The following is an 11551-nucleotide window of genomic DNA, read 5'->3' as shown; positions in this document are numbered from 1 at the left end:
CGTGGAGGAGGAGGGCAAGGGAAGAGGGCTTTGGGTGGGCTGCGTGTAGGACAGAGGAAGACCTGCTTCTTAAGTCTGCAGGCCACGCACAGCCGCAGCAAAGGCGTGTTAAGCCCCACGGCAGCTTTGCACCTGTAGAGACAGCAAACTGGTATTTCTGGACTTTTTGCCTTCTCAATACTCTGTCTAGGAAGTGAAGTGAATCAGATCAATTTGGTCAGACATTTCTAGGGGGAAGAGGGTTGATGCTTTCCCCTTTCTGTCCTCTTATATTCACTCTTCAAATCTACCTAACATAGTCCCCTTCTTGCTTCGTAACGTATTAAACATCACATTCATGAGTTGTTTTCCCTTCGAGCTCCTTGCTCGGCGGCTCCTGACTGAATTAGCAATGGCTTGGATGCACACATCATTCTGATACATATCTTCTATACTAATTAATAAGATGTTTGCTATACATTAAGCAACATTTATTGAATAGCTATTGTTCGGCAGAACCTGGACTGGTCACACGGTACAGAGAGGCCAAAGGACCCATTTTGTATCACCAAGGAGCTCAGAATGTAGGCAATGGCTTGCTCTGTAAATTGCCAAGTGGTGAGCCATTTTGGACATATCAAGAAAGCAATAGTATTCTGGAGATAATCTTCACAGCCAAAGATTGGGTTACTGATTCTAATCTGGGTGGGGAAAGTATTCTTGTTTCTCTGTCAGGGAGAGCACTGCCTCTTTTTATCTTTGCCTTGCAAGTGGGAAATTCTGCGCAGCTGAGACGGAATCACCTTGGGTCTTCGGGCGATCATTTGGGCCTGGCCTGAGTGGGTGGGTCAGAGCTTTGTTCAATCTCTGTGGTTCTACAAAAAATCGCAGAGACTAAATTACACCAAAACGTTAGGGTGTCCCCTTCTGGCCATCCAAGCCACTGTTGTAGTAACAATGACAATAGTAACAATGACAGTAGAAACACCTGCCCATTCTGGAGTCAGTCAATAAACAGGGCGCTTGCAAATTCTAGAGCATACTCACTCACGACCTTTCTCTTATTTATGCATTCTGATTCTTTCAACTCGAGTCAGAAAAACAGAGTAGAAAGTTCCATTTCTAAGAGGAAAAGGTCTACTGTCCTCAGACCAATCTCTTGGCTCTGGAATACTCACCCCACATCCGTCTTGGTAGACTGCTTATGTCTTGAACACCTACACGATCTATGAAAACAGAGTGGGAGAGTGGGACTGAAGTCTTAGCGGGAAGTAGTAGAATATATGTGAACTCGTGATGAGCTGAGGTTGGCACTACTGAACCCAGTTTGCTATGCATTACATCGAAGAAACAAAATTCTTTTAGAGGTGATGATAGAAGTAAGGTTGTTTGGGCTGAAGAAGGGAAAACTGTCTGGATCGCTCTACTCTACATAATTTTAGCCCCACCCGAGAAATAGCATCGGAAAATCAAATGACATCTGTCACCCTGCAACTCTATTTTAAGCTGCTCGGGCCTCGGGGGATGGCCGTGGACTGGAGGGGTGCTTGAGACAGTGCAATTCCAAGCTCCCCCACACGTGGCCGGGGTTCCTTAGATGCCTGGGAGTGAAAGATAAGACACGGTATGACACCCGCTTCGTCGCCGGTGCCGGAGCTGTGGCCCCCTCCTCCCGGGCTGGACCGCAGGCGGGCAGCTACTCACGGGCATGAGCAACGATGCCCCTCTCCAGAGCCAGGCCAGCGGAGGAAGCGGACGAGCCCCAGACCCTCAGCCTCTGCCTTCTCTAGCTCCTACGCCTCGGTTTTTTTTCTGCTAGAGTCTAGGACAATGACCTGCGGCAGGCTGAGCGTAAACAGCTCAGAGAGTGGAGTCTGAATTTGGATGATTCAGAGTTATATGGAGAAGTAGCAGAGAGCGCAGGATGGAGAGAAAAGACCCGAGAGTAGGAGCCAGGGCGCTCACGTCTCCCCCTCGGCAGGCCTGGCGGGCGGCGGCGGGGGAACGTGTGTGTGCCGCGAAGCGGGGTCCGTGAGTGTCGCTTCTGTTGGTCTCCCCGACCCTGTCGTTCATTCAAAGCGGCTGTTCACGAAAGCTCTGTGGACCCAGTTCACAGGGCACGAGACAGGTTGAGTCCCGGTTGGGGATGAAGCCATTGGGATGTGTGGGAGGGCGGGATACATCATGAACGACGGGGCCTCCGGGAGGGGCCCGGGGACCCAGGCCCCAGACACACTCGCTCCACTGTCGCTCACTCTCCTGCCTTCTCCATATCCCAAGGCCTCTGTCTTCTTATGTTTCCTTGTCTGCACATGACCTCAAATTTGTACCCAACTTTCTATACACAGGCTGTCAGCAATATTAAAAAACAATTCCCATCCGCAAGAAATTCAAATGCAATTGTGTAATGAAACGGCCACCGAAGAGGACCTAGGCGACGGCTTGTTTTTTTTTTTTTTCCTTCTTCTGCTGTTATGACTACCCGAGGGACGAGGGTCAGGAGATAATCATGTTGAAGTGGAACTGTTAAGAAACTTCCAGGCCTGCCCAAGCTCAGGGTTTCTCTGTTCCTTCCATTTAATTGTCTCTAATTGTTGAAAAGGACAGGAAACAGCCCTTCTGAGTGGGAGGCAGGCTAGGACTCTCAGAAAGGATGGGAGTTCCGGACACACTGGGAGGCTTGAAGTGGCACTTATGTGTTTATTACTGCCAGGCCAACTCCAGGAATAAAATAGGCCCAACTGCCACTAGACGCCTCGCAGGTGGACAGCGCAACATTCTGGAGTTTGCTACACATGTTAGCAAATGCTCTCTGGATTTTTTGGCGCTTTGGTTGAACGTGGGAAAAAAACAACAACGCAACCCCTTACACTAACTGGCTTCTTCCCGCCCTTCTCGTGAATCCCAACAGAGCGGTGCAGGACTGTTTTGCTCCGACCCCACCAGGCTGAACTGAGAGAGGCCTCAAAGCGTTGACTTTTTATGACCGGGCAGAGTGGGGGCCTGCTGGGAGCAGCTGACTTTCCCGCCTCCGCCGTGGCAGGTCAGCACACCCTGCCCACTGCCCCGAGGGCCTCAGAGTCCTTTCCCAGGACGCCATGAATGAAGACCGAAGAGTCCTACTGACCAACACGAAATAAACACTTGGTGAAGTGTGCATAAATATTTCTTCATAGAAACGTAACACAGAATCAAACAGTCCAGGAACACAGACACCAGTGACCACACACCCACGCGTAAGGCTGGCTGTAAGCACCTGCCCACACTGAACAGGAAGCAGCTTCCACCCTGGCTCCTTGTTCTAGCAGGAGGCCTTGCACAAAGGGAGTCCCCAGCTCCCTCCCCACCACACCACCCCGGCGAAGGGACAAGAAGGGACCCCAACAACTGTAGCGGCAACACAGATGACAGCAAAAGCAGCACCCCACTCCCCCACCCCCCCAGAACATGTAGCGTTTGGTCAATTCGGAGGATACAAAATTGTTTGGGGGAGACACAAGGGGATGGAGCCAGAGTCCTACGTTTTCAAAGTGAAAAAGTGACTTCCTAAAGGCCACCTCTCCTGGGCAAAGCCCGCGGCGGACACCCGGACACAACGGGCCTGGCCAGGCGGACGCCTTTTTCGTCTCGCCGCGAGCTTGTGCGTGCCACTCGGGGGACCCCGTTACTGAGTTTCGAGCGGGTTAGCCGGCAAGAGTTTTGTGTGGGAAGATTCGGACCTGGAGGATTAATTCAAACACGTGGCGTGGCTCGTTCTGGGCGCTCCGAGGGGCCCGGCTTTGCCTGCCCGGCGGGCCCATCGGGCTGGACGGTCCACACCGACCAGCCGGCAGCACCTGCCCTCTGCCCACACTCGCTAGGGCGGTTCGTGGAGCACAGCCCCGGCCTCCGGAACACTAGCATCCGGGGTCATCTCGCTTTTCTACCGTGCCAGGATCCTGGAGGGGGTCGGTTACCACATACTGATAGCACAGGCAGCGGGGACGATTTGCTAGCCGCGTGACTCCTCTTACAGTATATACACTACGGGTGGTGTGCAGCATTCACACACGTATATACTTCTATATTTTTATTTGTATGAAACTCGAACTGCACAAAACAGTACTTTGCAAGAATCAAGTCCACAAAGAGAGTTTAACAACACACCAAAGAGAAGACGGGAAGCTCGATCGGGACAAGGAGGTTCAGCCTTGCAATGTGAGAAATCATGTCGGGGCCGTGGGCTCACTAGGCTGAGGTGCTCCCCGCGGGACCGGACCGGACGGGGACCGGGTGTCCCCTCAGGAAGACCGCGGCCACAGGGGTCAGTGAGTTGCGCTCACCTGACATTCCGGAGCTTAGGGGGGAGTTGTTCAAAGAACCGAGCCGAAGAATCTGGGTGAGGAATTGCTAGGAAACACCTTTCTCCCTCTGTCAGAAACCCACGTCTCCTTCGGACGTGGCTACATTTTTTGGACATTCAGCAGTACGCGATTTTTTGCTGACGCGGCGTTTGCCTTTCTGTGGGAACACGGGTTTACTCAGCAGGTCGGCAAACCGGCAGCTGCCTTCACCTCTGGGCGCTGGACCCCTCGCCAGGGCCGCCGCAGTCTGCCCGGCCCTGCGCCCTCCTCCGCCCAGGCGAGCGGCCGCTGGGTGCGTGGCGACTGCGCGCGTTACACGGCCTGGTCGGGCCCGCGCTTGTGGAAGACGACCGACTGTCTCTGCTGGTACTGCTCCCTGCGCCGCTTCCGCTTGTCACACTGGCACAGCAGCAGCATCTTGAAAGTGGTTCTGAAAGTCTTGTTGCACAGGGCGTAGCACACGGGGTTCACGGTGCTGTTGATGTAACACAGCCAGTAGCCCAGATTCCAGTACGTCTTGGGAATGCAGCTGTCGCAAAAGGTGTTCACCAGCACCATGATGTTGTAGGGTGTCCAGGTGACGATGAAGGCCAGCAGGATGGCGCTGAGCGTCTGCGCCGCCTTCTTCTCCTTGATGAGCGACATGCGCTTGCGCTTGGTGATCTGACTCCTGGTCTTCAGCGCGAACCTCTTGGCCAGCGTGGCCTCCTTGAAGGACAGAGGTAGCGTGGCCGCGGTCTTCCCCGCCGAGGCGTGCGCGTCCGAGGCCTTGGCCGCGTCCACCGCCGACTCCAGCTGGATGGGAAGCCGGGAGAAGCTCTTCGGGAAGCTGCCCCCGCCGTCCAGGCTCTTCTGGGCCTGCAGCTTGCCGGCTCTCCTCTCCAGGTTGGCCATCCCCAGCCCCTCGGCAGGCACCTGCAGGTTGTCCGAGGAGGGCAGCTTGGTGGAGTTGAGAATGGTGCTGTGGCCGGGAAGCTTCAGCACGATGGAGTAGATGGCTCTGGTCTCCGAGCCCAGGTCCTCCTCGTCCGAGGAGGTGGAGTTCTCCAGGGAGGCGGCAGCGTCGTTGTTGTTCCAGCTGTCGCTGCTGCTGTGCTCTGGGTCCATCTGCTCGGCGCTGGGCTTCCAGCTCTTGGTGCTGAACCAGAAGTGGCAACTCCCGAACTTCCTTCGGGCGGAGCGCTTCGTGCTCTGCCGCTGCAGCTCGTAGCTGCTGCAGCTTCGCGAGCTGCCTGTCGGGTGGACAAAGTTTTCTGCCTCCGCGTCTGTGCCGGAGGCCTGCAGCCCGGCGAGCTCTTTGGTGCGCTTCTCGGTTTCCTTATAGATCCTCCAGTACAAAATAGTCATGATGGTGACCGGCATGTAGAAGGCCGCGATGGCTGTGCCGAAGGTGATGGTGGGCTCGCTGAGGAACTGGATGAAGCACTCCCCGGGGGGCACAGTTCTCTTGCCGACGAAGTACTGCCAGAACAGGATGGCGGGAGCCCAGAGCACGAACGAGACGACCCACGCCAGACCTATCATCACTCCGGCTCTTTTCGTTGTTCGTTTGGCTCGGTACGTGAGGGGCCTTGTGACGGAGAAGTATCTGTCAAAGCTGATGACCAGGAGATTCATGACCGAGGCGTTGCTGGCCACGTAGTCGATGGCCAGCCAGAGGTCACACGCCAGGTTCCCCAGAGCCCACCGGTTCATGATGATGTAGGTGGTGAACAGATTCATGGAGATGACCCCGATGATCAGGTCGGCACACGCCAGGCTCAAGAGGAAGTAGTTGTTGACCGTCTTCAGCTGCTTGTTGACCTTAAAGGCCACGATCACCAGGATGTTGCCGATGATGGTCACTAACGCCACCACGCCTGTTAAGAACGCAATGAAGACCACCTGCCAGATGGCGTGGCCGCCCAGGGGGTCGCTGGCGGTGTCATTCGGAGAGGAGAAGTTCCCAGCTGCTCGAGAAACGTTGTAGCTGCCAAAGTGCGGGGCTGCCCTGGAGGGCAGGCCTGTCTCCGAGGGACCCTGTATCCAGGCAGAGCTGATGTTTGGGAACAAAGGCAAGGCTGTGTTGTTATCGTGCAAGGTCATCGTGACACTCTGACATAGTCTGTGGAGAAAGAGAAACAAGATGGTGTTAGGACATCGGTGTGTTCCTTGCACGGCATGCTTTAAAGAGCGTGGAGGCTGAGTGTTGGCTGCTGAATTTCAAAGTCGCCAAAACCGTCAAAGCTCTGGGTTTACAGGTGAAGGGCCTCGGGCAAGCAGAGCCTGGTCAGTTCAAAGCAGCACAATGAGCGGGTCGGGTGCTGGCTTCCTCCCTCACTTCCCACTTTTGTAAACATGCGTTTCCACAGAATGTTATTTTTATTTTTAAAAAGATGTGTTCATTTGTGCATACAGAACTGGGGTACAGGCCAGAGGTGGGGGGTGGGTGGGGGGGTTCACCAGAGACAGAGCGGGGAGCCGAAAAGGCAGATGGACTGGAACACACTGCTGAGGGGAGCAGCGGGGAGACAGATGGCATCTGCTGCGCCCTGGGGGTCCCTCCCTGGCCGAGGATGGACTCGCGCTGCAGGGGCTGTGGACGGCTTCACAGTGCTGCGCTCTGACCCCCTGCACCACCAGGGAGGGCCCCGCAGAATGCTCTTATCAAAAAAGTTGTTCTTTTTCTCAACAAGTCACTTCTTATTTCAAAGACAAGGGGAAAATACTAGAATCTTAAATAATCCTGATCCAAAATAGCTTCACAAGGACACTGTCGGTACACTGATCTCTGCATCTGGACTTGATCCACCTCTGTTTGGCCTCTGACGTCAGAAACTAACTGTAAGGTGATTCTAGCCGCTTAGCGTCAGGGACGTCTGTTAGCGGTCACCCCCCGGCCAGTCTTCTGGAACCGGTCTGACGTCCACAGGGTGTCTTTTGGGTGGACTGGTCTGCACTCCTCTAACTCAGCAGTGGGTCTGAAGAACACGCACAGGGGAGCATGACAGTAACCTGGGAATGCCAGAACCAGGGTGGTCTTCCGTTCTCTGGGCCCCCAGGTGCTGGTGGCCCTGTTTGTACCCACATGGGGAATCTGACAAACCGAGGGCAACGCGGGAAAGAGAGACGGGGTGGGGGTGAGCCGCACCATCACGCTGCGCTGTCAAAGTGGGCCCAGTCACTCGTGACGTCAGTTCTGCCTCCTTGACCTTGTCAAGTAAGGAACAACCGTTTCCTGTCAGTTCGATTACCTGACATAAGGTAATGCCACCTGCAACCGTCACTGTCATTATTGGCATCAATACTGCTCACGTTGGTAAATCCAATAGCTATGTTGTTTGCTCAGTGGACTGACATTAGTGAAGAACAGAAGTAGGGAATTTGGAAATAGACCAAAGATCAAGTCTTCCCTTCCAGTTCATTTCACCCTGGGACTCTGTGGCACACCATACTCTGTGTGATATTCTAGTCCAGTTATGCTTGTTGAAGGATACGATGTAAAAGAGTCAGAACGGAGGACGGACATCTGCGTCCGCTTAGCACTTCACAGAGGGGTCACCACACACACCTGTTTGCTGTGCCCGGCGTCCTGACGAATCACTGGAAGCCCTGGGAATCACATGTCAGCAGGTGAGATTTCACCTGAATGCTTTGGCTTATCTACCAGTGGACACTGTTTTCTTAATTCGTCACTATCTCAGTATCTAATACCCCTTAAAAGTTTCCGAAATGTGCTTTCACTTCTGTGTAAAATTTTCTAGTTTCTCTCCTCATGCAATGGGTATAAAGTATGAACGGACCAAAAATTTTAGTGTTACAAAAAGCCTATTAAAGGTGAATGACCTGTAGTTATTGCTCACGTATGTGTTACAGCATCCGAGGGGCAGGAGCTAGCAATTTAGTTTGCGAGTATTCAGCCCACTAGAAATTCTTGCAGGAAATGTGAACAGAGATGTTTCCTCAACAGGACATAATTAGAAAATTCTAAAAGACTACCAGTTTGGGCTAGAAAAAAATTTGGTAATACATAAATGGGAATACTATACAGCAGGTAAAAATCATCTAAGTTCTAAAACTACATTATTGAAAAAGAGAAGTAAGTTGTGGCGTGATGAGTACAACAGGATATGATCTAGGTAACGACAAAACATATACAGCAACAGTATATATCTTAGATAAATATTTATATATTTAAAATGAAGAAATGATTTAATAGCAGTGACGTCTTAGACAGGAAACATGATTAGGGTTGAAAGTGACAGAGAAAGGGGACTTTAACTTAATGGTAATGCTCCTAATGAGGAAAAGAATAAATAGGTTTCTAAATAAAGAGAAAGTTACATGGAGGAAGAATTATTTTTATTACTTATTTTTAAATAAATAATTTATTTTTAATGGAGATTAATATTGGGGTATAGCGATCAACTATTAGCACCACTGTGCACCCACCCTTACCACCCATATTCCACCACCAAGGGTGCTATGCTTCCTTCTGCCTATTCTCTTATCCTCCACCTTCCCCCTTGGTGTTTAAATCCTGTAGTCAGCTATCATGGGTTCGTTTTTCAGCTTGTCTTCATCTGACTATTAGTTACGTTAGAGTCCACATATTAGTGACACCATCCAATGTGTGCCTTTCTCCTGACTTATTTCACTTAGTGTTATCTTTTCAAGTTCCAACCATGTTGCCACAAATGGCATGAGCTTATCCTTTTTGATCGCCGAGTAGTATTCCACGGTGTATATACTCCACATCTTGATCTACTCATCTGTTCTAGGGCATTTAGGTTGTTTCCATAGTTTGGTTACAGTAAACAGAGCTGCAATTAACATGGGGGTGCTACTTTCCTTTTGAATTCATGTTTCTGAACTTTTGGGGTAGCTGCCTAGGAGTGGAAGATGTTTGGCCTTCTGAGGCACCTCCAAACTGCTTCCCATAAGGGCCATATCAGTTTGCATCCCTGCAGCCATGTAGGAGGGCTCCCCCTTTTTTTTTCTTTTTTTTTTTTGGTGGAGAAAGAATGAGAAGGGGCAAGAGGGTGATGGCCACCAAATAGGACCTGTCGCTTCATTCTGCAATGCATACGCTTCCAAGCCACCTTCACTGTAATCCATTTTGAAGGACAGACAAAAGTGATGCACTTCAGTTTTTCAAGCCAGGAGCCCATCAGTGGGCTGATTGAAGAATAAAAAAAGAAAAGAAATAGAATTGAACAGCATAAACCCCAATGCCTCACCATAAGAATGTTTCCTGAAAATTGTTCAAGACACACACACACACACACATCCATGTATGTAGTCATGATGGAAATGTATTTTATACCACGGCTCACGTTTAAGATAACGTTGGAAGCCATAGAGTCCTCCATCTGGGTCGTGGAAGGCTCGTTGACTGATATTTAAAATGAGAAAGTGAAAGAGAAAATGTGGAAAACATTAAAAGTGCTAAGTTTCAGGGAAAGCAGAGTAGTGATGTGAAGTTTACTCCCTAGTTACGGAATAACATTTTCTGGGATGACAACTCTGAAAAACATCTAGCTACCTTTTTCAAATTAAAAAAGTGTAAATATACCATGCTAAAATAAAGATGCTGCGCTAGTGCACAGCGCAAACGGGAGGGATCCCTGAAAACGATGAATTCCCGGGAGGCAAGCTCATTTCCTTTCCCCTGAGCTACCCTGCTGCACAGTTCTGAAACACAGACTGGGGTCTTCATCGTGAAACTCCGGAACTCACTGGAAATATGTGAGACTTAGATTCTTCTAGAGTCTAATTCTAGAGCTAGCCTTAACGCTGGCTCTACATCACTGTTTCTTTCATTATGTAGGTCCAGGGAACAAAACTCCCAAATGTCTGCAGTTCGCACCAGGCCTTTTCCTGAGACCGGTTACCTGACGCTCCTGTGTTCAGAGTCCCGCCTGCGCCATCTCTCGGGCTGCTGGGGTCGCTCTCTGCCTGCTCCTTCTCCGTTTCCCAGTCACCGTTCCAGAAGGTACTTAGCGGTCCAGGGGCCTCTCTGCCCGCGCTCTCGGGGCGTGGGAGGCCATGCCACAGGCCGCCACGAGGGGGCAGGGCTGGCCCACAGACGCGCCTCCGGGGACCCCACCTCGCCTAGTTCAGTCCGGCACCGAGGGGCTGGGCAGGGTCCGCAGACCAACGCGTCTCTGAAGGGGATGAACCTGGCAGACGCGCACGTCAGCATCGAACCCACCCCTGGCGCTGGCGAGCAGCGAGGAGGCGCGCTCTGCAGGCTGAGAACAAGAAAGGGGGGGGGGCTTGAGGGGGGACAAGCCCGGCGAGAAGTGGGGGGCTTGTTGTGAACATGGGAGCGCAACGCAACGCTGCCCGGGCTGTTGCCTTTCACGGGATGTTTCCCTACCCGAAGCACCGAATGCAGGTGCACACGTGGGGTGCACTGGCCCCCCACTTCTCTGCAGAGCGGCCCTCAGGGCAAGCTGGAGCCGGGACTAATGACATCCGCATTGGCACGCTCAAAACTTGGGCCCTTTGTTCCTAGGATTCTGGAGAAGCGAGGAGGAGAGGTGTAGCAGTTCTTTTCAAATATTTATAGGCCCACTTTGCCCAGAGGGTCAGCTGGCTCCCTGAACTGCGTTAATTCCCTCCTGAAGGGAGACCAGGGACAGCTGGTGGGGGTCTGGTCGCCCGCCAATCCTGTGGGCTGAGAGGGATTATTTTTTCAACCTTCTGAACTGCACAGAAATAATAAATAATCTATCGTTATTTATGCTGAAGGCTGCTTTGCAGGGGGTGGGGTGCGAAACGGTACTTTCAAGCAGTGCGTGTTAGCAGGCTGGGAGCAGCAACTCCCGCTGACTGACCAGGGGAGAACAGCCCCGGAGCCCACGCGTCCCGGGCTCAGTTTATGCCGTGCAGGACACGCTGCAGAGCCTGCTTCAGCCCCGCAGTTCAGGCTGATTTAGCGAGGAGGTTTTTTCAAGGTGCAGGCACATCAGACGATTCACTTTTGTACCTGCATACAGCGCTCTCATTTGCTTAGTTTTAATCAAGCTCTTTGCACCCCAACTCACACATACAGAAGACATACCTGAAAGAACGTATACGTCACGCAGACGGTATGTAGAGTCGTGTAGATGGTGTGTGTAAGTCACACACAGCATGTATAAGTCATGCAGACGGCATGTGGAAGGCATGTAGATGCCATGTAGATGTCATATAGATGGTGTGTAGAAGTTATGCAATTGGCATGTAGAAGTCATGCAGGCAGT

General features: G+C 51.9%; 1 protein-coding gene across 1 annotated transcript; it reads right to left on the bottom strand.

Moving 5' to 3' along the window:
- Positions 1-3852: 3852 nt before the first annotated feature.
- CHRM3 (cholinergic receptor, muscarinic 3) lies at positions 3853-6420 on the bottom strand. The gene has a single exon (XM_004691027.2). It carries the CDS (start codon positions 6405-6407, stop codon positions 4635-4637), a length of 1773 nt encoding a protein of 590 aa, XP_004691084.1. The 5' UTR covers positions 6408-6420; the 3' UTR covers positions 3853-4634.
- Between the last annotated feature and the right edge of the window lie 5131 nt (positions 6421-11551).

The sequence above is a fragment of the Condylura cristata genome, unplaced genomic scaffold (assembly GCF_000260355.1).
Source record: "Condylura cristata isolate star-nosed mole 26May11 unplaced genomic scaffold, ConCri1.0 scaffold00029, whole genome shotgun sequence".
NCBI classification, from domain to species: Eukaryota; Metazoa; Chordata; class Mammalia; order Eulipotyphla; family Talpidae; genus Condylura; species Condylura cristata.
This window is presented reverse-complemented; position numbering and strand designations above follow the sequence as displayed.